Source organism: Doryrhamphus excisus, linkage group LG10 (genome assembly GCF_037039965.1).
Source record: "Doryrhamphus excisus strain RoL-2023G ecotype Guam linkage group LG10, RoL_Dexc_Guam_v1.1, whole genome shotgun sequence".
Classification (NCBI taxonomy): domain Eukaryota; kingdom Metazoa; phylum Chordata; class Actinopteri; order Syngnathiformes; family Syngnathidae; genus Doryrhamphus; species Doryrhamphus excisus.
Window position 1 is genome coordinate 20,324,166 of NC_136366.1, and position 26,845 is coordinate 20,351,010.

Genomic DNA, 26,845 nt, shown 5'->3' on the forward strand with positions numbered 1-26,845 from the left:
TACTTCTACACGTCCAGCATGTTGACATAGCCGCCCTGCTCATCAAGTACAACACGTGCGTCAACGCCACAGACAAATGGGCGTTTACTCCCCTGCACGAGGCGGCGCAGAAGGGGCGCACTCAGCTCTGCGCTCTCCTGTTGGCCCACGGGGCCGATCCCACCATGAAGAACCAGGAGGGGCAGACGCCGCTGGACTTGGCAACAGTACGAAACTCTTTCTTGAAAATTCAAAATAACCAAGTCATATTACACCAATTAATTGGTTCCAAACCCTTATTTATAAATGGAATACAATCTTCTACACATGACTTTTAACATTGTTAGAGCCCTCTAGACAGAAACTAACACCCCTATAGTCACCTACACATTGATATTACCCAATATAGTACACAAAATCAAGTGACTGAAGACATAAATCAAGAGTTTCCAAACTGTTTCCGTTTCCGTACAGCTATTGAAGGCATAGGAAGAAGAGATAATGAACACAAACAACCATTCACACTCACATTCACATTTTAGAGCCTACAATCAACCAGACAAGCGTGTTTTGGTGGTCGGGGGGGGCGGAGTTCTGCATCAATGACATGAATTTCTTTGTTGCAGGCTGATGACATCAGAGCGTTGCTGATAGACGCCATGCCACCAGACGCCCTGCCCAGTTGTCTGAAACCACAGGCCACTGTGGTGAGTGCCAAAGATGGAACAATAGATATTTATTTTTAGATTTGGTACAGTATGGCTCCTGTAGTTAAAATCAAAGGTGCAGTCAGTTTCCCTATCAACACAACTAGAGTGGAACCTCGGTTTCTATCATTAATTTGTGTTTGGCCGTACGATGACTGTGTGTATGACAACTGAGACCTATTTTTGTCAAAAACCGAGGTTCCACCGGGAATGTTTTTTACAAGTGCGCCAACAATTTTTTCTTTTGCTGAGGCAATAACATCATACACCTTGTTGTTATTTTTTGTCTTAGTCACAAAGTTTTGTCATAAAAAATAGTTAGGTCAGTTTTATTAATAATGTGACACAGTACAAGCTAAGTGTCTGATTATAAATATAAGTGGGAATGGTATTTTAATAGTGATCATTCTACTGTCTTGTCATCTCTGCTGGAATCGCTGATTGACTGATATGAGAAATGTAAGAATATTACCTTAATACCTTTGTAACTATAAATTGTTAGAGGTACCTAGGCTAACATGCATAAATATAGAGGTAGTGATTATCATTATTATTATCAATAATTATTATTAATTATTACTTTACAAAAAATAGTAATAATGGACAGCAAGACATCATTGCTTCAAAAATTGGTTTGAGCACAGACCTAAAACCTTGCTTCCTAATGCACAAGACTAGACACACACAAACTAATAAACACGTCTAAAAACCTCAGGTAGGTTTTACCAAGAAGAAACTGATGTTTGGGTTGGTCACCTGTCCAGACACAGTCTCAACTTCTTGTTTTTTACTGCATAAGATTAGACACATGCAATCCAGAAAATAAGTAAATGTCACAAAAAAGTGGGCTAATAAATCGACACACAAAGACTGCGGATTTCAGAAAATAACAGATGAAATGATACAGCACTCTACAAGAAGCAATGTCTGGAAAATTAAACAATTAAAAAATATATTTTTTTTAACTATAATGATGAAAATGGTAATATTAATGATGATTATAATGATGTTAATAATGATAAAGATTATAACAATAATGATAATGATAATAATAATAATATTACAATGATAATAATAACAGGGGAAACAAGGCTGTGGCATGAACATGATTATATTTTGCAAGGCATTTATAAGCTTTTGCTTCAGCCTACTCCTTTTGGGCTTGGAATCAGATAGTTGAATACAAACGTAAATAATGGAAAGTTATATTTTGATTGATGTAAGAAATGCACTGTAATGATTCATATATTTGCCCAAATAACGGGAAAAAAAAAATACCGTATTTTCTGGACTATAAGTCGCTCCAGAGTATAAGTCCCACAAGGCCAAAAATGCATAATTAGGTAGAAAAAAAACATACATAAGTCACATTTTTTGCGGGTAATTTCTTTTATAAACTACTTGAACAAACCAGACAATATGTCCTCTTGGAAGGCAAGTAATAACAATAAAAGAATAGAGAACAGGCTGAATGAGATAACACAATGGTTATTCAGCTATACAAAAAATAAACATGCACAGAAAATGTGTCCAGTGTTTATGTAGCATAAACAGTTTTTTCATTTATAAGTCGCTCTGGAGTATAAGTCGCAGTCGTAACAGCCAACCTATGAAACAAAGTGCGCCATATACGGTACAGTAAAGTCTTGTTATATTGATATTGTCGGGAGTCGGAAAAAATATCGATATAACCGGACTGTCGATATATCCGATCCTGCGCCGAACTGCATTAAAAGTGGGCAATAATGCACTCGACATTGTTCTATAGTATAGAACAATGTCGAGCAGCTTAAATCAATCTTTGCTTAAGGATTTCAATACCAAAAAAGAACACGGCGAACGGCTGCTTCCAGTCAACTTTATTTTTCACACTTCCACCACCAGAGCACAGCACACACACCGATTCCCGCACTTCCTGGTTCACAGGTCATGCTCAACCCGCCCCACATAGCTGGCCAAACACATGCCTGCAACAGAAGAACCAACTGCGTTCGTGGTTTCAGAAACCACGAACGCCAGCATGTACGTTGGAATAGGTGTGTATGCTATGTCAGTTGGTTCTTCTGTTGCAGGCATGTGTTTGGCCAGCTATGTGGGGCGGGTTGAGCATGACCTGTGAACCAGGAAGTGCGGGAATCGGTGTGTGTGCTGTGCTCTGGTGGTGGAAGTGTGAAAAATAAAGTTGACTGGAAGCAGCCGTTCGCCGTGTTCTTTTTTGGTATTGAAATCCTTAAGCAAAGATTGATTTAAGCTGCTTTTGTATCGATATAAGCAGACCAAATTGGCTGGCGGGAGATGAAAAGGGCATCGTAGTAACCGGATTATCATAATAACCGGGTATCGTACTAACGGAACTAATTATATCATAAAAGACTAGAAATTTGCCGGGAAATGAAAATAGTATCGTAATAAGCAGTACTTCGATATAACCGATATCGATATAACGAGACTTTACTGTATATATATTTTGCATAAACAATACACAATTCACGTTCGCCGTGCTTTAAAGAGAACATATGGAACCCCACATGAGCAAGCATTTGTGACAGAGACAACGAAAAAAACTCCCTTGACATAATAATGGAGGTACAACAGAGGTAAATAAGAACCTGCTGTCGGCTGCAACAGTTGTAGAAATATAAGACATTGGTTTTTGCCGCATGTTTGCACTGAAAATGGTGTATGGAGAAATGAAATGATGTTTGAATGTCATGAAAGAGGTGCTGCCTGGAGTTACGATGTAAACATCAAGAAAGAAGAAGCTGAACACACCCTCACTGCACTGAGGAGCTCCATTAGTGATATAGGATGATGCGGCCAAAGTATGTGAAGGAGCGATATGGCAAGTCAGACTCTAAATGCAGTAAACCATGCGATAACCTTGCAATAATCCTGTGACTTGATCAACACGTCCACAGCTGTAAATAGTGATGTCCTTTGATTTTCTCTACTCTTGTGCGCTTTTTGTACTCTGCTTTTGCTGCTGTAAATCTGTAATTTCCTCTTGTGGGACTAATAATGACATACCTTATCTTATCCTAAATTCATTTCTTTTTTTGCCTCCAGGTGAGTGCCAGCGTGGTGACAGCCGGCGCCACGGGGGGCGTGGTCATCTCTCCCTCGCCGTCACCGTCGTCCTGCTTGTCAGCGGCCAGCAGCATCGACAACCTGAGCACGCCCCTCAGCGACATCACGGTGGGCGGTGCCACAGGAACGGCAGATGGAGCATCGAGCTCGGACAGGAAGGAAGGAGATAGTAAGTACACGTCAAAAATTAACAATAAAACGTGCGCACGGGTTGAAAACATCCCTGTAAACATCTGCTTCTCCATGTTTTCTCCAGCACTACTTGACATGACCATCAACCAGTTCTTAAAGAGTCTGGGACTGGATCACCTCCGAGACATCTTCCAGAGGGAACAGGTACTTCTCTGAGAAGATGAAGCATGTGTGAAAAGGTGGCCACGGGAGGGAGGGAGCGGGAACGCAGCATGTTGAAGATGAGACAAACAGGGAGATGGCAGGAGGAAGAAGCAAGCAGACAGAAGCAGAAAGAGAAATTGAAAGTGACAGCTGGATGAAGTCCAAGCACTGAAGTCAAGAGTGGAGGCAATATGCAGCCTGAGTGTTTCTCCTAATTCCCCTGAAGGGAAACAAGTCTTCATTGATATTCCGAGTGGTGAGATGGAGGCGAGCGTCGTCTGTGTGTGGAAAGAAAAAGTATGCAGCATCTCACTACAGCATGAACAACCACTCATCTGGAAGCATTTACATCACTCACTCATTTTACTCTGAACAATTGTGCTCCACTTCACGTTACTGTAAACAATACCACCCACTACTATAATCGCACAAAATCTAAAACAATTTTTCCCTTAGCTAACTATGTATATCCGATTAATCTGTATCATCCACTCAAAAATGTTATCAAAAAACCACTTTAATATAGAACAATTATACCGTAGTTGTATAATGGCATGGTATGGACCCCAGTATGCAGATAGCCACAGGTGCGAGTGAAAAGGAAAAAACAAAGCAGGCGGACAAAACCCAAGGCAAACAGGAAATGTTACCAAAATAAGAGCATACAACAGGAACTAAGGCATAAAAGCAGGAAATAACTAAACTGTCACATAGGCTAACTTGAGGATCGTGACAGTATGTCCAATGTGAAAAAAAGTTTCCTCCATTCTGTGTGGAAGTGGTAGGCTTTAAGCTTCTTACTTTTTCTTCCCCACTCCGTTTGAGACCTTTTCTTTAGTTTAGAATAAATACATTGGAAGCTATCTAGTTAGCTCGCGATAATGCTATGCTTAAAGCCGTGGCCATCATTGTGTCCCTGCGTATTAGTAATGTGTTGTAAACATAGAATGGGAATAATAGGAGTGTAAAGGTGACTACAGGGTTGTTATTTAATGTCTGCACTAGAATAAAGTCAACATGTACTGTAAAGTCGTAAATATGAGAAGAAACTTAGTTGGAGAAAATAAAAAAAAACGGGAGAAATGGAAAACAGCTGTAGTTGTACGAGAATAAAGTCAAAATATTACGGCTTTTTCACCTGTATGATAAAGCTCAGATGCAGTTTTTTCTTATATACCGTATTTTCCGCACTATAAGTCAAACTTTCTTTCATAGGTTGGCTGTTCCTGCAACTTATACTCCAGAGCGACTTATAAATGAAAAAACTGTTTGTTACATAAACACTGGACACCTTTTCTGTTCATGTTTATTTTTGGTGTAACTGAATAAGCATTGTGTTAGCATATCTTACATCTATTCAGCCTGTTCTCTATTATTTTATTGTTAGAACTTGCCTTCCAAGAGGACGTAATGTCTGTTTTGGTCAAGTAGTTTGTAAAATAAATTACCCGCAAAAAATGCGACATATACGCCAGTTTTTTTTCTACCTAATTATGCATTTTTGACCTTGTGCGACTTATACTCCGGAGCGACTTATAGTCCAGAAAATACGGTATATATCAATGTAGTGGCTGCACGGCAACCGAGTGGTTAGCACGACCCGAGTTCAATCCCACCCTCTGCCATCTCTGTGTGGCGTTTGCGTGTTCTCCCTGTGCATGCGTGGGTTTTCTCCGGGTACTCCGGTTTCCTCCCACATTCCAAAAACAAGCTAGGTTAATTAGCCACTCCAAATTGTCCATAGGTATGAATGTGAGTGTGAATGGTTGTTTGTCTATATGTGCCCTGTGATTGGCTGGCGACCAGTCCAGGGTGTAGCCCGCCTCTCGGCCGAAGACAGCTGGAATAGGCTCCAGCACCCCCGTGACCCTCGTGAGGATAAGCGGTAGAAAATGAATGAATGAATATCAACATGGCCCTTAAGTCCTATTGACTTTTCACTATGTGGGCCTCGCTTGTACATTTTCTCCCGTTCAACAACAAGCTGCATTAGACTCCAGTCCAGCTGCGTTTTATCGAATAGACCACATCTGTCAATTCAAATGAGTGATATCTACGTTGCACTTCTTCTTTATCGGTTCATCCAGGGAATGTGATTAAAACTTCCCCCTCAATTCCACTCAGAAGGTTGCCGCCGCTTCATTATTTGCTTCCAGGTTAATTTTGTGAGACAGTGTCTTACGGCTGCGTCAGGACTGTCAGCGAGATCAGACCAGCGTCTGACACTCTGCCAATGCACGCACAACCTCCTTTTTTTTTCCCTGCCATGTCCCCCAACGCACTCATCTCTCCAAACAGAAAAGACGGCAGCCCAGACGAGAGCAGATTAAGGTTACCATTTAAAAAGCAGAGTTCACACACCCTTTTTTTACACTTCCCTCCATCAACAAACTTGCAAACTTCACGGCTATCGCTTTGATCAGTTGCTCGATGACCGCCGTGCATTCATTAACCTTTTCTGCACGCCGTGTTAAACTAGCGCTCATGAATATTTGTCAGACCCATTGTGTCTGCACTATGCCAATTATTATCCACTGCTTGCTTCAGAACTTGTGGCTGTGACATTACCTGCTGGTGTCGGAAATGATAGAAATACATACAATTTCAGTATTTGACATGGTCACTATATTTCCCACTGACATTTGCAGCATTTGACTTTTATTGCTGCCTTTTCTCAGCAAGAGTAAGCTTCTCCACAAAGATCACCCATGCCTCGCGTGCATATTCCTATAGCGACCCGACTTCCCTCTATCACAGAGGTAGGGAACCTATGGCTCAGGAGCCAGGTAGGGCTCTTTTGATGACTGTATCTGGCTCTCAAGCATTTCTTACCACAATAAAAATGTATTTTTGCTAACATTTTAAAGTAAACATCACAGAAATAATAGTAAAACAACAACTTTCTTATGCATTTTAATTCGTCCATCTATATTCTGCTGCAATACGGCCAACCATATCTATCTTTCCTGATGATATTTTCCAGGTCAAACACCAAAACTTGATTATTACTGGGTAATGCTGTAGTCTACCTCGGTCATTGAGATGTCAAAAAAACATGTAAATGTAAACTTTCCTCCTTTAGTCAAATAGCTAAAGCTGCAGAACCAACCAAGAATGAACTACGTCTACGGAGTACGGTGCAAAACTAAGCAGCAGCAGAAGTTGTATTAATGGCAACAAGTATTTGATTTATTATTAGACACTGCGCTGCTCACGAAAGTGTGCTGGCCACACCCCATTGGCGTGGGGTAGTGTGCCTGGTCTACGTAATTAGAGCCCATTATCTAAAACTGTTGGTCTTACATAAAAATGCACACATTTTATTGCATTCAATTTTTAAAAAAATGTATATGGCTCTCACAGATACACATTTTAAAATATCTGGCCTTCATGGCTCTATTCGCCAAAAAGGTTCCCGACCCCTGCTATAGACAGATCATCACATTGCACCAGCATCTGATATGATGTATAAAATACTGTTTGGTTCGCAGCAATTGCTTCTGGGAGAGGCGAGCCTCAGGTGTTGCTGCCAATGTGGAATAGGCAGCGGCGACCCGCCTCTGTTAGCTTTGATGCGACCTCCGCTTTGAAGGAAAAGGGACTAAAACTGTGAAAGGAACTATAAGCTGGGGATTAGAAACACTGTCATTTATGAAGCTGGAGAGATAAAATGACTTTCTCCACAGTTGGAAAGAAATACTTGAAGCAGAATTGCTGGTATTTTGAACATTTATTCATAGCACAGTGGCCACAATAAAGATTTACTGTCATCGCTAGCTGGTGGCTACTTGGCTCTTCCAACATCACGTCTTCACTCTACCGTGTTTTTGAATAATTAGTCAATTAATTAATGAGCGCTGTTTTGTGGTTGATCACAACCTGTTATCAAATACGTATTTAAGCAAATTCTGCATATTCTTGGCTTAAACTAATCATTTTTCAAGCATAAAAATGAGCTAACTAAATGAGCTAAAATGCAAATTCAAGGGCAGAAGAGGCAGTCTAATTATGGAAATTAAGTGTTTTTTATGTTTTTAATGTGCCAAATGTTGCTTCTATTAGTGTTTTGTCATGATGAATGATTTGATTTTAAAACAATTATAATTTGTGCTACTTTTTAGGGAAATTACCATCGATTTGTTCTTTTATAAGCATCATTGGAATGCATTATGGTCGTCTACCGCCATTACGAAAAACAATGCTATTTTAAGAAACATGACAAGCATTCTTTGCTGTTTCCGAGCAGATCTCGCTGGACGTGCTGGCAGATATGGGTCATGAGGAGCTCAAAGAGATTGGCATCAACGCCTACGGGCACAGACACAAACTCATCAAGGGCATCGAGCGGCTGCTGGGAGGTCAGCAAGGTCAGGCAACACGCAGAAACGCGCATTTGCCTGTGCGGCGCGCGTCTGAAATCTAATAATCTAAATCTTGTGTTTGTAGGTGCCAACCCGTACCTGACGTTCCACTGCTCCAGCCAGGGCACCGTACTCATCGACCTGGCCCCGGATGACAAGGAGTTCCAGTCGGTGGAGGAGGAAGTAGGCACACACATACACACGCTTGTGAACCTCAAACACTTCCGACAATCACTTTGCATGTGTGTAATGTGTATATTCAACCATATGATCACTCACACATTGCATTGTTTCAGTAAAGTTGATGACATGTCTTATTACCGCTGCTGCCGGAGGAACCACAGCAATTGAATTGAAGGAGACAGCAGATATCACAGTGAAAGGCTCCAACACTGATGAGAACAGTCAGCTGGAACCAAAGTCGTTTCAAATGTAATATGTCTCCAGCGACGTATTTCAATCTTGTACAGGATTTGGCTAAAGTATTCAAGATTTTTTTCTTGGAATTCATATAGATTATTTTAAACGTAGGCTTTAAATAAGCGAGCTACTTATTCTTCATTACTACGTGTGTTACTTTGCAAATCAGACGCACTGTGTTGCAGGATTGAAGGGCTGGGGGAGGGGGGTCTTATCCTCACAAGGGTCGCGGGGGTGCTGGAGCCTATCCCAGCTGTCTTCGGGCGAGAGGCGATGTGCACCCTGGACTGGTGGCCAGCCAATCACAGGGCACATATAGACAAACAACCATTCACACTCACATTCATACCTATGGACAATTTGGAGTGGCCAATTAACCTAGCATGTTTTTGGAATGTGGGAGGAAACCGGAGTACCCGGAGAAAACCCACGCATGCACAGGGAGAACATGCAAACTCCTGACATGCCTCTCCCACATGAACTCGGGTCTCCTAGCTGTGAGGCCTGTGTGGTAACCACTCGGTCGCCGTGCAGCCGTACAGCCGATTCTCATATTCATCTTTAGAATTGGAATAGAACATACAGTAAAGTCTCGTTATATCGATATTCTCGGGAGTCGGAAAAAATACCGATATAACCGGACTATCCATATATCAGATCCTGCGCCGAACTGCATTAAAAGTGGGCGGATCTTTGATATGGCATGTAATTTTCTCCTTGAGTTCATGGATTGCGTATCTAGCATGCTTTTGTACTACAATACATTTTGTACTACAGTAAATAAAAATAAACTTACGCTGTAGTGATTACCGGTTACCGGGACATAATTCACCCCGGAACTATCGATAGGGAAGGTGTTGCCACCCGGAGGGGTAGGCGCGAGGGACGGGTGTTTTCCGCTGTGTGTGCTGCACTCTGGTGGTGGAAGTATGAAAAATAAAGTTGACTGGAAGCAGCCGTTCGCCGTGTTCTTTTTTGGTATTGAAATCCTTAAGCAAAGATTGATTTAAGCTGCTTTTGTATCGATATAAGCAGACCAAATTGGCTGGCGGGAGATGAAAAGGGCATCGTAGTAACCGGATTATCATAATAACCGGGTATCGTACTAACGGAGCTAATTATATCATAAAAGACTAGAAATTTGCCGGGAAATGAAAATAGTATCGTAATAAGTAGTAATTCGTTTTAACCGATATCGATATAACGAGACTTTACTGTAATAGAAGGAGCTGCTGTTGCTAGACTACCAAATGTCAGTCAGAGCTGCTTTTTATAGCCGGTCTTGAACATACAGTGTTGTTATTAATTAGATATGCAAATTGAATGCCATCGCTTTCTAACGGAACACACAAAGCTGAGGCAAAGACAAAAGATGTTTTTGTCCTGCACATCTTTTTGATATGTAAAAACTTTCTTACTCATCGCCTTTGTGTCCTCAGCTCCAGAGCACCATCAGAGAGCACCGTGATGGCGGCAACGCAGGCGGAGTCTTCAGTCAGTACAACATCATCAAGGTGAGGCACCTGTTTAGTTGTCAACATTCAAGTCGGAATCCCGAAAATGAGTGAGTTTTTTTTTTTTCTTTGTGTACAGATTCAGAAGGTGGTGAACAAGAAGTTACGAGAGCGGTACGCGCACAGACAGAAGGAGATTGCTGATGAAAATCACAACCACCACAACGAGCGTATGCTTTTTCATGGTAAATATGTCATGTGACACCATGCAGTGCCACACTGGTCACCAGTACAGGTTTAGTATTGGACTCAAGTTATGAGGGGCGCTGAAAGGTAGCACTGATTACTACCGGAAATGTTGAAATGAACTCCTACGTTCAATTAGATGAGTTTTTGATTGTTGTTTTTGTTACAGTTTCAGATCTTTATGTTTCAGGTTCAAGTCTTTTTTTGTCACTTGCAGACCTTTGGCTCAGATTCAGCATGTCATCCACTGAGAGGCGTGTGGAATCATGACAGACAGTTTAACAAACAAAAAGAACTAGCACAGGGGTCAGCAACCCACGGCTCCAGCATGTGGCTCTTAAGCCTCTTTGTTGTGGCTCCCTTTGCAATGCTCAAGTTTTTTTTTAACACCCGAATGGGGAAAATAAGCATATTTGTCGTGATTTTTTTTTTTCTGAACTACTTTGATACCTCCAAATCTGTCAGTCAATCAAAATCTTTGGAGACTCGCAACTTGCTTCACATTTTTTCTGAGGTTTAACCAAGATGATGCTATCATTACCCTATGAGTTGGTATCCATCACAAATGAACATTTCACTTCTATTTATTGGATTCGGCTGTTAAAACTTGATAAAATAAATAAAAAAAATTAAAACTTTCGAAAGTTTATAAGATATTTTTATCTACATAGATTTATATTGACATAGATTGTTTTTAAATCATGTTTTGTGGCTCCAGTCTATTTTTCTTTAGTGAGCGAGCGGTAAACAGGCTCTTTTGATTGTAAAAGTTGGCGACCCCTGACCTCGCATTTGACTCAGGGACTGAGGAACTAAAACAATTCAACTCACCACTTCATGCAGGCTACATGAAATGATGACTTCCAAAAGTGTGCGAGTGCGTGATGTGTTGAATAAAGACATGAAACAATCTCATCAACCGAGGGTAACTCTAATATACCGTATAAGTTATTATCACTCACCTAATAACACTTCCTTGTCCCGCCAGGTTCTCCCTTCATCAACGCCATCATCCATAAAGGTTTCGACGAGCGCCACGCTTACATCGGCGGCATGTTTGGTGCCGGCATCTATTTTGCGGAGAACTCCTCTAAAAGCAACCAGTACGTTTACGGGATAGGCGGGGGCACGGGGTGTCCGACCCACAAAGACAGATCTTGCTACGTGTGTCACAGGTGAAGTCGGTTAAAGTGGCGTGACTTCCTCCAAGACGGGACCTCGTTTCCCCCCCCCCACGCTTGTGCTGACTTGTGCGTTGCATTTCAGGCAGATGCTGTTCTGCAGAGTGACACTGGGGAAGTCCTTTCTGCAGTTTAGTGCCATGAAGATGGCCCATGCGCCTCCCGGGCATCACTCAGTCATTGGGCGGCCTAGTGTCAACGGACTGGCCTATGCCGAGTACGTCATCTACAGAGGGGAGCAGGTCTGTACATGCTTGGTCTCATGCTGCTGTGTGCACAATGATCATTTCGGCTGTATTTGTGGTTGTTGTCATGGTTTCGGTAAAGCCTGAGTTTGTTTGTTGTTGTTGACAGGCTTACCCAGAATACTTGATCACATACCAGATTGTTAAACCAGAGAGCGTGGCCACGCCCGCCGCCACTGCCGAGCAAAAGTCCTAACACGCTCACCCCAGCTGGATCTGAAGGTCGAGAATTTCAGCTGTTCTCACGAGAAAGCCCTCTGAGCTGGCAGCGTTTTTTTTTTTTTTTTGACACCTCTGAGCCCACGTAAGTGCGAACTTAAAAAGCGGAAGAGGTCACAGCGGCTCGATCAAGCAGGCACGGCGAGATGATGCGCTGTTGTCTGAAAAAGTGCTCAGTGGCTGTTACTGAGCAAAGAGCGTGTTTTTGTTACAAGACAAAGTGAACCCCAGAAGGGACAGCGGGCCGCCATGTGAAGAATAAACACGACACCACACTGCATTGCTGCTGGTCTGAACCTGTCACCTGAAGAAGAACTGACCTTCAAAAAAACTATTTTGGAGGTTTATTCTCAGCCATAACAGTTAAATACTTTTGAGAGAAACCCAAAACATGTCCACATGGGGTCTAAAGTGTTGTTACATCACATTTACTGTGTCTGATTGTTCCCCACTTGGAACCACGTGTTGTTGTTTACATTAAACTCCTTCCTCTTAGCACATTTCCTCTCCACGTGGAGCAGTGGAGCCCCCTGGTGGCGCAGCCGAGTAATGACAACAGACAAGCCATTGCCATTCGTCGCCACGGAGCAAGTTCAAGTAGTAAATGTGCGTTTTAACATTCATCGAACTTGAACTATATCATGTTGGACCACATAAGGAACCTACTGGGAGAAAATTTGGATTTATTCTACTCTTAAACGTTCTAGAAAATTGCTTTCCATCATTTGAATCAAGCTGATAAAGAGTTGGCTAGCATTGTAGCAGTTTGCCAGCTAACGTAACACTTAAGTTCTTCTTAGTCCCGATTTTACAAAATGTATACAAAATAGGCAGCTTCTTTTAAATGTGCCTGAGGTTTACAAATGTCTGTTTTTAACTGAATTTCTTCCAGTGAAACTAAAATGGCCTCCAAGTGACTTTACTATGACGCAGGTATTTCCCCATGGCGATCAGTAATACAATGTTTTGGAGTAAATCATAAAATAATACAATAGTTAAATAATTGGCATTCACGTTGACGTCAAATATCCTAATGACAACTTGTAAATTTTTTAAATGGACCCTAAATATTCAAAATGTTTTCTTCAGATGTTGACTTTTCAAGAAAAATATTTATGAGTGTACAATGTTAAAGGCGTCTGAATGTCACAATATGTGAAGAAAGTGTCTTTTTTTGTTTTCCACCAGAGAGCAGCAAATAAATGCTCATACTGGAGAGTTACGAACACTCACTTTAATTCGCAACTCTTCGTTTGTCCCGTGGAACACTTTTTAAATATGAAACATTGTTTTATATTATTTGCGTCACGTATGAGCTGGTATGCGTGGAGGTGCCAGTTCGCCTTTGTTACAGGCATTGCCTTGGACAGCTACGTAGCGGGGACTTGGATGACCTTTGAACCCTGGGCAGTCACGAGCGGGAGTCGAGAGGGCCCCGACGGCACGTGGAAGGCCTCTGTTGGAATAAAGTTTGTTGGAAGCAACAAAGAAAGGTTTGTTCTCGGCTGAAGTCGGGTAGCGCCTTTCTACGGTTCGGAGCTGAAGTGAACACCTTCCTGTTGTGAATAGTAATACAGCCATTTGAACGTACGATTACCCGGGCAAAAGTGACGTTTAAATGACATTTTTCTGTTGGGCAACTGGTTGTACTTCACTACTAGCTACATACATTCTTGTAAGAAAAAATATTAATAAAGAAATCAATTCTGTCTCGTTTGTTTTGTATTAGAAGGCTGTACCGTAGGGTATAGCCAATTTGTCTTGACAGGGTTGTAATTCAAAGAACATCCGCCAGAGGGCGCACTGACAACACGAGTAAGTTGAAATTCGGAAAACATTGCTGCCTATCTCCGTTATGTTAAACTATCAAGGGCCACAGCTCTATGCGTGTACTTCACAGGTCTTCCGGTAGAAGGCGCCCACCACTAGCAGAAGTGCCGTATTTTTACATGAATACTATATTTTATTATTGTTAGTATGGTTTGTGGCCAACACTACCGTAGAATAGACTAATACAGATGTCAATCCTCAATATCAATGGACATCTAGGTTTAAAGCAGTACTTATATGGTGTTTTTTAGCAGAAGCAACACACCGGAAATAAGCCGCGTTTAAAAGTGTACCGTTTGTGGCCACCTGGCGGCGCTGTAAACCGGCAATTACTTTTAACAAAAGCCAACGAGAAGCTTAAGTCATGATAAGCATTGAAAATTGAATGTCTTTTTTTCATTTATGCAAATGTTAAAGGAAAAAATACATTACATTTAAAATGGGAGATTAGTGCTTTATGATACTAATTTCCATAATACAAATGTTTTATGTAAAAAATAAATCCTAATATTGTATTGTGTTGCAAAGAAAACACACCATTTAAATAAGAACATAGTTTATTCCGTAATAAATAAATGCACATATCATTCATTCCACACAATAAAATTGAAGGAAAGTTATTTCTTCTATGTATATATACACACACGTTTACATGAAGGTTTGATATTGCCGTGATGGTTAAACAGCATCGAGAAGACAAAGACTGTAGAAAGAGAAAACACACACAAAGTATTGCAATATTTTCTTTTTTGTTGTTGACTGATTGGATCTCGCTCTCTCGATCTATCACTCTTTCAGTATTGTTACACTCTTAAAAAAGTCACTATGATGAGAACATGAATGCTTAAATGAAAAGTACAGTATTGCATCACTTGAAAGTGCTACAGAAATAGGTGTGAACAATCTTTGTTTAAGAGGAACGTGTACTTTGTGAGCGTGTCAGGATGCATATGGTCACTTGGTATGGTAAAAGATCACTTCTAGTCTCGTCTTATTCAAGTTCAGTATTGCAGGGACTCGTGTGTGTGTGTGTGTGAGTGTGTGAGTGTGTGGACAGACCTTCCTAATGGAAACGTAATATGAATGCATTCACTGGATAAAAAGTATTATTAGAGTGAAGTATATTTAGTAGCTTTATGGTTCACCAGATAGGCCGAGTTTGGCAAGAATGTGGTTGTGTTGAGGAAAAGATGACAGTATTTGTAACACTGGGATGATAGCAGCGGACCGTAGATTGATGAAGGCACCCGCAGCTCTAAGGACAATAAGTCGGGGGTGTCCAAAGTGGTAACATTGTTAATTGTTAGTTAACATTGTTTCCAAATATTTCAATGGTTTGCTCTTTCTCTTTGTGTTTTTTATTTTCCATATATTTTAATTGTAATATGACATTATTAACATTATATTTTGACTTTAAAAATCACACTTTTCCAAAATGACTGAAGTTTAAAAATCATAGCTATATTGGTTGTTTAATCTGTAAACTACGCTGATGATGACAAAGGCGTCCCAATACTTGTGCACCTAAGCGTGAGTGCGTAAGTGTGGCTGTGGAAAGGAAGGAAGGAAGGAAGGAAGGAAGGAAGGGCTTTCCTGGCCTTTTCCCCTCCTTATTTTACTCATTTATTTGTGTTGCCTTGTCAGGGAAGAGTGGAAGATGAAGATCTGAGAGGAGGAGGCGGTGAAGATGAGAAGCACAGATGAGATGAAGCGGAGGAACATAAAAGGAGATGAGAGGAAGGTCTGTGTGTGTGTGTGTGTGTGTGTGTGTGTGTGTGTGTGTGAGAGAGAGAGAGAGGGAAGAAGAGGACAGACAGGAAACTCCGGTCGGCCCGGCACCTGTCACTGAGGAGGCCCCTGCTTTCTACCCCCCCGCCCCCCCCCCACGCACACACACCATCCGTGTCCTTTGTGTGGCAGCAGGAGGAGCGCCAAAGGAGGAAGGAGAGGGTGCTTAAAATTCCTGCTTCCTTCCTGCGTCCATCTCCTCTCCTTAAAGACCTGCGGTCTCCATGGCAACAGGCAACTGAGCTTATTCACTTGTTAGTCATGAGTGTGTTGTTGTGTCGCCTCAGGTCCAACACACACACACACACACACACACACACACAAACTCCTTTAAGTCTATTTTTGGTCAGTTAGAAGAAGGAGCTGGTTTCTGAGGGATCAGGCCCCACCAATGACCTCTGACCCCCTCCCTGGAAGCATGAACATACCCCGTCCACTGTCCCTTGTGTCTGTGCTCGCTTTCAGGGCAGCGCCGCCATTGGCCGCCATTGGCCGGCCATCAGCAGCCAGGTGACGTGGTGATGGGGTTGTGGTGCAGGTAGGCGGGGTTCACCACCGACACGGGGAAGTTGAAGATGAAGGGCGAGGTGGGCGTCCCCGTTGCCGACGCGGTGCCCGCGGACGACTTGGGGCCCAGCAAGGGGCTGGCCGTGGCGGCGGCCTCCGCTGCACACGAGGTGGCCAGGAGCTGAGACTCGAACTGCAGCAGCTGGCCCATGAAGCTGAAGTTGGGCGAGATGATGCTGCGGCGCCGCCGCACGAACTCGAAGGCCTCGTCCAGGCGTACGCGCTTCCTCTTCATCAGATAGGCCAGGCAGATGGTGGCGGAGCGAGAGATTCCCGCTTGACAGTGGACCAGAACCCTTCCGCTGGAGTCCCGCACAGAGTCTGGGCAGAGAGAGAGGTGAAAGGTCAGATGATGTTTTTACAAACTAACACAAGAGTGGTTATCGTCCCACTTTGCAATAAGTAAAGTCATTGCCCAAAGAACAACAAATGAGTAAGGCACACACAATTAGAGTTGTTACTGAGGAACTAGTTCCGAGTAGTTACTGATGGACTAATAACTAAGGGACTTACATTTAGAGTTGTTACTGAGGAACTAATGAAGAACTAATAACAAAGGAACATACTTTTAGAGTTGTTACTGAGGATCTAATAGCTAAGGCACATACATTTAGAGTAGTTACTGAGGAACTAATGAACTAATAACTAAGGCAGATACATTTAGAGTAGTTGCTGAGGAACTAATGAAGAACTAATAACTATGACACATACATTTAGAGTAGTTACTGAGGAACTAATGAACTAATAACTAAGGCACATACATTTAGAGTAGTTACTGATAAAATAACAACCAAGGGACTTACATTTAGAGTAGTTACTGAGGACCTAATCTCATGTATCGTTTTGTCTCGTGACACCCCAATTATGGACAGAGTCCAAGCCAGCAAATCATTTAATCGTCTCTATTGTGTGTGATTGTTTGTGTGCGTGTGTGTGTGTGTGTGTGTGTCTGTGTGTGTGTGCATGTGTGTGTTTGCGCATGAGGCTAGTTTATTTGTTGACGGAACACAGCACGATGAGCAACTCTGTATCTGTCTCCTGTGCCCCTACACCGAGGAGGCGTTCAAGCACACCGTGTTTTTTCTGAATGGCTAAAAAGAAAATAGTGATCAAGTTTTATGTGCTGAACAGAAGCTACTAAGTAGACACACTTTAGCTTGTTAGCTGCTGTTGTCTTCCACGTGGGGATAAAAACTGTAACACTTTGTCACCACTAGATTAAAAGACTGTATTTATAGCAGACAAACTGGTAAATCACATTTAAGCAACCAACACACACACACACACACACACACACACACGAGTGTAGATATTTGAGTCATCCGGCTGCCTCTTTCACACTTCCTCCCTTGCGCCATTTCTGTCTTTTCGCTGCGTTTACACGCTCGCTCCTACTCGCTTACAGCCAATAAAGCGATTTAGATAATAGTCTGATTAAAATGTTTACAGAAAATTCCATTTCCCCTGACAGCATCAGTTGGCGTGGCCAGCCTGGAGAGTCACATCTCACATCCTTCCTGCAGGATATTAAAAGCCCCAAATTGAATCATGAGCCGGCTTCATTTGCTCTTCCCTGCTAATGAATTGCATTTTTTTTTTAAATCAAACACGTCTCAAGCCAATCTTACGGAAGATGGGGATTGTTTGTGCTAACTGTGATTCCAGGTAACGCCGCCATGGCGTCTGTTCACGCGGTAACAGTGGATGAGTCACTATCTGCTCCCACAGCAGCTAGCTATGACATACCAGCACCTACACACACACACACACACACACACACACACACACACACACACGTCATACATATGCAAAGCTCTTTATGCACCAATCACTGCAAGGATATTTTTATTGCTAATGCCGCTCTGGTTTATTTGGTATTTGGTTTTGGCGCTTTGTTGTCCCTTTGGTGTATGTGTGTATGTGTGTAGGTGTATGTGACGGAGGACTGTTTGTGCTTTTCTACCCCCAGACTTCATCTACCGTGCAGTTACAGATCAATCCCAAACGTCATCTACAACACAGTTCCAGACCAACCCCAGACTTCATCTAACACAGTTACAGACCAACCCCAGACTTCATCTACCACACAGTTCCAGACCAACCCCAGACTTCATCTACCACACAGTTACAGATCAACCCCAGACTTCATCTAACACAGTTACAGATCAACCCCAGACTTCATCTACCACACAGTTACAGATCAACCCCAGACTTCATCTACCACACAGTTACAGATCAACCCCAGACTTCATCTAACACAGTTACAGATCAACCCCAGACTTCATCTACCACACAGTTCCAGACCAACCCCAGACTTCATCTACCACACAGTTACAGATCAACCCCAGACTTCATCTAACACAGTTACAGATCAACCCCAGACTTCATCTACCACACAGTTACAGATCAACCCCAGACTTCATCTACCACACAGTTACAGATCAACCCCAGACTTCATCTAACACAGTTACAGATCAACCCCAGACTTCATCTACCACACAGTTACAGATCAGCCCCAGACTTCATCTACCATAGTTACAGATCAGCCCCAGAGTTCATCTACCACACAGTTACAGATCAACCCCAGACTTCATCTACCACACAGTTACAGATCAACCCCAGACTTCATCTACCACACAGTTACAGATCAACCCCAGACTTCATCTACCACACAGTTACAGATCAACCCCAGACTTCATCTACCACACAGTTACAGATCAACCCCAGACTTCATCTAACACAGTTACAGATCAACCCCAGACTTCATCTACCACACAGTTACAGATCAGCCCCAGACTTCATCTACCACACAGTTACAGACCAACCCCAGACTTCATCTAACACAGTTACAGATCAACCCCAGACTTCATCTACCACACAGTTACAGATCAACCCCAGACTTCATCTACCACACAGTTCCAGATCAACCCCAGACTTCATCTACCACACAGTTCCAGACCAACCCCAGACTTCATCTACCACACAGTTACAGATCAACCCCAGACTTCATCTAACACAGTTACAGATCAACCCCAGAGTTCATCTACCACACAGTTACAGATCAACCCCAGACTTCATCTACCACACAGTTACAGATCAACCCCAGACTTCATCTACCACACAGTTACAGATCAGCCCCAGAGTTCATCTACCACACAGTTACAGATCAACCCCAGACTTCATCTACCACACAGTTACAGATCAGCCCCAGAGTTCATCTACCATAGTTACAGATCAGCCCCAGACTTCATCTACCACACAGTTACAGATCAGCCCCAGACTTCATCTACCACACAGTTACAGATCAGCCCCAGACTTCATCTACCACACAGTTACAGATCAACCCCAGAGTTCATCTACCACACAGTTACAGATCAGCCCCAGAGTTCATCTACCACACAGTTACAGATCAGCCCCAGAGTTCATCTACCACACACTATTTTGCGGAAATTCTGGAACCAATTAACCAAGATGAAAAACTGCTTAGTAACAAATCAGTACTATCTGTATATGTGGTACTTTATGTTGGACATTAACCGGAGCGGAACAAAGGGTGGCATGTTGGACATAAAATGACCTATAGCTAGCAATGTCTGATATTGGCTTTTTTGCCGAAAACCAACTGTCAATTTCCGATACCGATATGTGTATCATGACATATCTCCTGTAGTGGAATGAACATGTGTTGTATACAGTATTTTTTAAATAAATCTGATCAACTGATATCGCATTTTTATGCTGATATCGGTCCGATAACTATCGGACATCCGCACCTATAACTGAAGCAGACGCACACTTACTCACCAATGAACTCGATGGCCTCCAGAAACCAGCAGCTGATGTCTTCTTTGTGGTTGTCCTCCACAGGGATACACTTGTACTGGTAGGCACCCTCAAAGTGGTTGGGACAGTCCGATGACACGTTGAGCAGCGCTGAGATTCCGATGGCATCCAGGAATTCCTTTTTGGAGGCATGGAGGGCACTGCCCAAGTAGAGGAACGGGAGGATCTCAACGGGTCCACCCTGGAGAAGACGGAACTGTGAGTACTTTTTTCATTGAATTTCTTTACTCAGTAGTCGGAAGGAAAAAAGCTCAACACAGTATTCACGTAGGCTATGACATCTATTCTCCTCACTGCACGGCGTCCCAGTGATTTGAAAGCAGTTATTCCAAGGTCCAATAACCCATATTGTACCTTTAACCCCAACAAACACACTAGCGAGAGGAAAACATCCTCCATGATGAACACAATGACTTCTGTGTGTGGAGATGACTGGAGTGAAAGAGTGACTCCACTTAAATATTTGTCTAATCACATTAGTCCCAGTGGTTACGACTAGTGTAAGGGTCACCGGGTACATGAGATTGATGGTCACACATAGTGGAAATATGTCAGCATGTTTTCAGTGCGGCATTTGAGGAAAATGTCTTAATTATATGGATGGGCCCAGCCGGTTCCGCTCACAAAGGATATGTCTGCTATTGCAGTAAAGCTAACTGGCAAAGCAAAAGCAGTAACCATATTACCTGGATCGTTAAAAGGCTCATCAGTGAATATACCTTCTATTCGATAATTAGCAGAGATGCTTGATATTGGCTTTTTACTGTTTTACCCATTTTGCCCTGCATTTCCGATACGTACATTCAGCAACTCTTCCTTCAGACTAATGTCAGGTCACATCTCGTGTCATGGTTTCATGGTTGTCAAGCTAAAATACTAAATACAAAGCAGAAGAGGCGTTCTAATTGTGAATGTAGTATTTTACATGGCCACCAGGAGTCAGTATTTGTTCAGTGACACAAGGACCAGAAGTGAGTGCCAGCACGGGCATTTATTGCTGCTTTAAATTCTCGGCACAATAGACAAAACTCAACTCTGAACCTCCGACATCACTTCCTGTCCATCACATATCTGTATGCCCAGAGTTTGCTTTTATTTTTTACTTATTATTACATAATTATCACATTATTATTATCCCATTACGATACATTGATGAGACGATATCCAACACAAGAAGAAAAAAATATTTTTTAAAATTATATCTACTATAAGTAATACAAATGCAAAGGTGACTATAGGGGTGTTGTTTCATGTCTAGAGGGCTCTAATAATATTAAAAACCATATATAGAAGATCGTAAACGACGACTGGGCTCATTCAGCAAGTCACGCACCAACGCAGAACCATATTAGATTAGAGGTAGTACATCTTTGCAAAAAATGGCATAGTTACAATCCAAAGGCGAAACATGGAAATAATTCCACAGCGTGGAAATACACCATATACCATATAACCACCATTATAATTATTAGCTGACTGCATTAAAACGCAGAGTAGTAACTTTCATGTTGGTCTTTTCTACAACCAATATTTCATTCTTGTAATTTTTATCTAGATGTGGTACCTTGAGTGGGTGTTTACATACAACAATAAAAAAGCGTGTCGATGATAACACAAATCCCAAATGGCAGAACCATGTCACTTATCTCAATTAGTAAAACGTCAGATATAAAAATCAAACTTTAAATAAATAATACAATATAAAGGTCATCATTTGACTGGTATTCAAGTGTAATATTTCACTACAAAATTCAGCACAATGTTTACAGTTTCAAAGCGGAAGAGGTTTTTCCTGTTCAGTGGATCAGTGGTTCCTATCGACGAGGGTTGTGTTCGTTTTTGTCACTGCTGACGACCTCGTCCTGCCAGAGTCAGGAAGTGATCAATACCGCTAAGAGATGTAATGTGAGCAGGAGGAGGATGGGGGGTTGGGGGGGGCTAAACTAGCTCATCTCGTCGACAGGAAGTGTTCGCAGAAGTCCACCTGACAGCGTGGCCAATGACTATCTCTTTTCTTCAAAAACGCACAGAGGCCCGATTGTCTCAACTTGTTCCGCTTGTGTTCCGGAGGAAATGAAGCGGAGCCGCATGTGACTTGGAGAGTTGCGTGAAATCGGCGCGGACCAACTAAACAAGATCCACCGGGGTCACGGGAAGCGACGGAAGCGGGGAGAATAAGTGGCGGAGTGTGGCCGTGCTGTCATAAGACTGATACCTCAGCGCATTTATTTAGAAGACGTTTTATGACGCGCCGCTACAGCTCCGAGGTCTGTGTCTGCATGGTTTACATTCCCAAATTCACTGGGAACGACTGCGGAAACGCAAACAACAGTTGAGATGCCCTTGAGCAAGGCAAATAGCCAACAGCTGCTGCTGCGTTTGAACTTAATTCAACTGCCACTTGAGGAACCCAACTAGATAGTTTGCTCAAGTACTGGTAGACGTTAATCACGTGTGCAAATAGAGTTTTTCATCCTCATTAAAAACACAAAAAGCTTCTATTTGGTTGACGGTTGGCATTTGGAAAGCAGGACCATTAACTTAGTTATGGAAAAAGGATGCAGATCCACTTGCATCGGGCTCAGTGGGGCAGTGACCTACAGCAGATCCATCAGCTGGAACTGCAATTAAAAAAAGCTTATTGTGACTGCTGACTTTGGGCAAGAGGCACTGGTCGCCACCCAGTATACTGTGTTATACTGTAAACAAAGCAATATATTATTTAGCGTATCAACATGTCAGCGTTTTCTCTGTGTGTGATTATGTTGTTTTGACTTTCATGGATGACTACGGTATTTAGGTAAGATATTTACGTTTTTAAATAAAAAAAACAATTAATCGAATACCACAATAGTTGTCCATTAATTGGATAACCGATTAATCTGCATTTTATCAAGTTAACTCTTGCAACTGCAGTTGACAGTAACAACTTTAGGCCTTTTACCTGGTCGTGGTGCGGCGTTCCACAGGACGAGCATGAAGATTCCACGCTGGACTGGCTCGTGAGGGAGGGCAGGGATTTGGTCTTCAAACAAAACTCGGGGTACTCTGTGAAAAACTTGTCGTAGCCACCTGGAAACGAGACATAGCGTTGATGGCGCGTCTACGGCGACTTTCTCCCGTCATGCGGTCTTGTCTCAATGATTCTGACTGACTGCAGTGGATTAGAAACTATTTCATCATCCCTTTGCTTTTTTTTATCCGCTATACATCTGGAAACTCACCACGACACCCTGCAGGCAAATCCAATCAGATTAACTGTAAAACGTCGCCTTTAGAAGACACACACATATACTGTAATACTGTATACATACAAGGCTCCACAGTGGAAAGCTCGCATATGAGAGGGTTAAATCAAATTCATATTTCAAAGCATCCTGTTATAGAAGTGATAATATGTACAGTATATGTGTGTGTGATCACCCTGCATGGAAGTCCCTCTGGCTTTGTGTAGCATCAACGCAACGGCATTACCTCATGCACTCAGCTCCTAGCCATTGGTCGGTGTGTGAATGATGCCTGTGTGTGTGTTTACGTACGTGGATTATTCCAAAAAAGACAAACCCCAACATCTTAAACGCTAGCGATCAGCCTGACAAGCAGCATACTGTATGTGTGGGGTGTTAAATATGACAAACATGCAGAAAGGTATGTGTATGTTATCAAATAGAATATTATAGTGTGTCTAGGTTGTATGGAATTGTATGGAGTGGGTATTGGTAATACATTCAGCCAAATCCAATACATACATATGAACGTAATACAATGAAACACTGTATGTATGTTAAATATGTGTACTGTTGTGACTGTCATTTTTATTATTTTAAGGATGCTTTCTTAATCACTATTGAAGAATGACCTCTAATCTAACACAAGTACTACAAATGAGGGATGCAGCCACAGTACAAAAGGAAAGGTTTTGGAAAGGTTCTCATAATGTGTGTCAGTTTAGTATAATGCTGTAGTACGAAGTAGAGTACTGCAATATTTCACGGAAAGGCAATAGTCATGTCCTCACCTTTGAGAAAGTAGATGTGCGTGGTGGCGGAGTCCCTGCACAGTGCGTGGAGCACCAGGCTCACCGTGCTGTCCTCCTTTACCGTGTCCGTGTCGGGCGTCCGCTCGTCGTACAGCACCACGGCCGAGTACATCCCGGAGCGAAGGCGGGCCCGCACCTCATCGTCCCCGGCTAGGACCTGATCCAGGCTGAGCACGGAGCCCTTGGCCCTGCGGCGGACGATGGTGTTGCATCGGGCGTTGACGGCCCCTCGGATGTGTCCCGCGCTGAAGGCGAGGAAGGAGCGGCAGTCGAGCAGCAGGCACCGGGCGCCGTCCTCCTTCAGGAGCCGCTTGAGCACCGTGCAGTCCATCTCGCAGAGCTCCTCCATGGCGCGTCGCTCGTGCTGGGGGTTCTTCTGCGGACTTGACTCGTTGTGGCTTCTCGCCTCCCGTGTGTGTGTGTATGTGTGCGCGGACGGATCCCGCGTGGATACCCGCCCCCCCAACGCCGCTGCGCCGCTCCTCTATGCGAGCATCTCGTCTCCCGTGGAGCTCATTGTTACCGCGACCTCCCCCTTTCTCTCGCTCGCCGCTTCTCTCCACGATTGTTTCTCCTCTTTTCCTTTTTTATGAATGAGGAGCATGGCGTCACGGCGGAGGTGACGTCATCCGGTTTCTCCAATCACAGGCCGAGCAGTCTCGCGCGCCGTCCTCCCCTGCTGTCCATTCATAAAAACGCAACACATCAATGAAGCACAGTGGATGGAGGAGATAGGAGATGGGATTGCACCGTGGACTTTGACACCCGTCCTGTCAACAACACGCTTCTCCTTTTCAAACAACTGGTGGTTTTGGGGAGCTACTCCCTTATTATGACTCCAATAACGCTATTTACTTTGGAGTCATTGGTTTGTTTTTTTCATTACGCGTGTGTGTAAGGAAGAAAAGCTCTCACTCCATGAGTGGTTTGGTATAACTAGCCGGTTAGGGAAGAACATAATGTCTTTTATTCTATATTAATAAGAAAATATTTATTGTGGATTGCAGTGGTCTTGAAGTCTATGGTTTCTAACCAAACTATTAGGAACAGCTCCACTGCTATTATCGTTCTATTTTGAAATGAATAACTCTCTGACATGGTCATTATTATCAAATCTTATATGGAACCTCATCAGGCGGTGCAGACAACCTGAGTCATAATCCATAATAGTATTCAAAACATCAAATGTTCAGAAAAATATAACAAATAATGACTAAAGTGGGAATTAGCCCATTGTGAAATTAATGAAAAAAAAAGTTGAAATTGTACTAAATTTGTACAAAGTGAGACTTTCCAGCATTGCGTCGACTGGTTCACTTCCACTTCATTTTAGTATTGCAGGTGGGAGTGCTTACGTATGTGTGCACACGTACACGTGCATGTACATACGTCTGCACCTGCCTCTCTCTCTGTGTGTGTGTGTGTGTGTGTGTGTGTGTAATCCTACAAGCGGAAAAGCAATTTGCATCTTCTATCAGCCAGCCTTAGTGAGCGTGCTCAGGCATTTGCATGTTGATCTCATTTCCATGGTGATCAGACCAAAGAGTGCAGCAGATGAGAGAGAAAAGGCTTACAGTTCTTAGTTTGTTTGTACACAACCGGCTTGTATACATGTTCTTCATATGTATTCTTAAAGACAATATATGACCCTCGTTGGAAACAGTAAATTAGCAGCCGAGTTAAACAAGATATGATATAGCGAGGCTAATAATATTGTATGTGATTTGTAGTGGAATACAGCTGGAAAATGGACTACAATCCATTGGATTTGTTCAGCTTTCCAAAGAATGTTTTACAGTCACCTGGTCAATAGAGCCTGCTTATTTTATTGCGTACAGCTGCAAAATAAGCCACTATGGAGGGTTGCAAGTGCCAGTAATTTCATGAGGAAGGTGAGAACCACCATCAATTCAAGCAAGAAGTCGTAGCAAAACACAAAGGTGGTGTCCCATTCAACAAGATGTATTTGGTTTTCATACGATACGGATTCTTTGGGACAGATGAATAACGAAGACTGCATATATAGTTCTGTATAATTAAGCAGCTTATCAGACACTCATATGAAAGAAGCTGACTGTCAGAGCCTCGCAAGTCCTTAGTGGAGCTCTTTTGGGGGGGTAATGCAGCGTTCTTTTAAAAGATTAAACATTTTCATGATGCTGCGTGGCTGAGCTGTGCTGCTTTCATTGACCCTCGGAGATGATGAGAGACGCTGACGTCAGGGAGACATAAGTCACTTTTAAAGCACTGAGAAATTGCAAGTGCGTGTCACTGTGATTGCTCATAAACTCCCTGAAATCCTGTTTGTGCATCCTGATGGGATTTTGATTGACCTTGGATGGTGCATTAACTGGATATGTTGGTTATGCTTGTGGAAAAGACTGGCTGAGTAAAGGGGGGGGGTGACGGATGAGGAGGGAGGGGAGATGGCATAGTAAGTGGTGATCACGTGCGCTGGATCGTAGCCTCCATTAACACACACACACACACGAACGCACCGCATTACTACCGACCCCAAACAATGGCGGGATGCTGCAGCTGCC

At 42.8% G+C, this 26,845-nt stretch overlaps 2 protein-coding genes across 3 annotated transcripts in view; one reads left to right on the plus strand and one right to left on the minus strand.

Moving 5' to 3' along the window:
• Positions 1 to 13,946, plus strand: part of LOC131104292 (poly [ADP-ribose] polymerase tankyrase-1) — an 82,059-nt gene extending 68,113 nt beyond the window's left edge. The window contains exons 19-29 of one of the 2 annotated variants that reach the window (XM_058051319.2): positions 18 to 206; positions 606 to 686; positions 3,753 to 3,942; positions 4,030 to 4,109; positions 8,356 to 8,476; positions 8,556 to 8,653; positions 10,330 to 10,404; positions 10,484 to 10,589; positions 11,579 to 11,765; positions 11,857 to 12,013; positions 12,126 to 13,946. In XM_058051319.2, coding sequence (XP_057907302.2) covers positions 18 to 206; positions 606 to 686; positions 3,753 to 3,942; positions 4,030 to 4,109; positions 8,356 to 8,476; positions 8,556 to 8,653; positions 10,330 to 10,404; positions 10,484 to 10,589; positions 11,579 to 11,765; positions 11,857 to 12,013; positions 12,126 to 12,212 — 1,371 coding nt within the window. In that variant the 3' untranslated portion in view covers positions 12,213 to 13,946. The remainder of the gene's footprint in view (positions 1 to 17; positions 207 to 605; positions 687 to 3,752; positions 3,943 to 4,029; positions 4,110 to 8,355; positions 8,477 to 8,555; positions 8,654 to 10,329; positions 10,405 to 10,483; positions 10,590 to 11,578; positions 11,766 to 11,856; positions 12,014 to 12,125) is intronic. The other variant, XM_058051324.2, reaches the window with a different exon arrangement.
• A 1,987-nt stretch (positions 13,947 to 15,933) lies between these two features.
• On the minus strand, positions 15,934 to 24,996 carry dusp4 (dual specificity phosphatase 4). Its single transcript, XM_078794293.1, has 4 exons — positions 24,282 to 24,996; positions 23,208 to 23,335; positions 20,225 to 20,444; positions 15,934 to 16,741 (listed from the first exon to the last, which is right to left on the minus strand). Exons 1-4 carry the CDS (start codon positions 24,649 to 24,651, stop codon positions 16,353 to 16,355), a joined length of 1,107 nt encoding a protein of 368 aa, XP_078650419.1. The 5' UTR covers positions 24,652 to 24,996; the 3' UTR covers positions 15,934 to 16,352.
• Between the last annotated feature and the right edge of the window lie 1,849 nt (positions 24,997 to 26,845).

Excerpts from the sequence above, each read along its gene's own strand:
- dusp4 (XM_078794293.1), bottom strand. The coding sequence starts at position 24,651 with ATGGAGGAGCTCTGCGAGATGGACTGCACGGTGCTCAAGCGGCTCCTG. Across the intron at positions 23,336-24,281 it reads GCACATCTACTTTCTCAAAG|GTGGCTACGACAAGTTTTTC; the intron begins GTGAGGACATGA and ends TCTCGTTTCCAG. Across the intron at positions 20,445-23,207 it reads GAACGCCGCACCACGACCAG|GGTGGACCCGTTGAGATCCT; the intron begins GTAAAAGGCCTA and ends CGTCTTCTCCAG.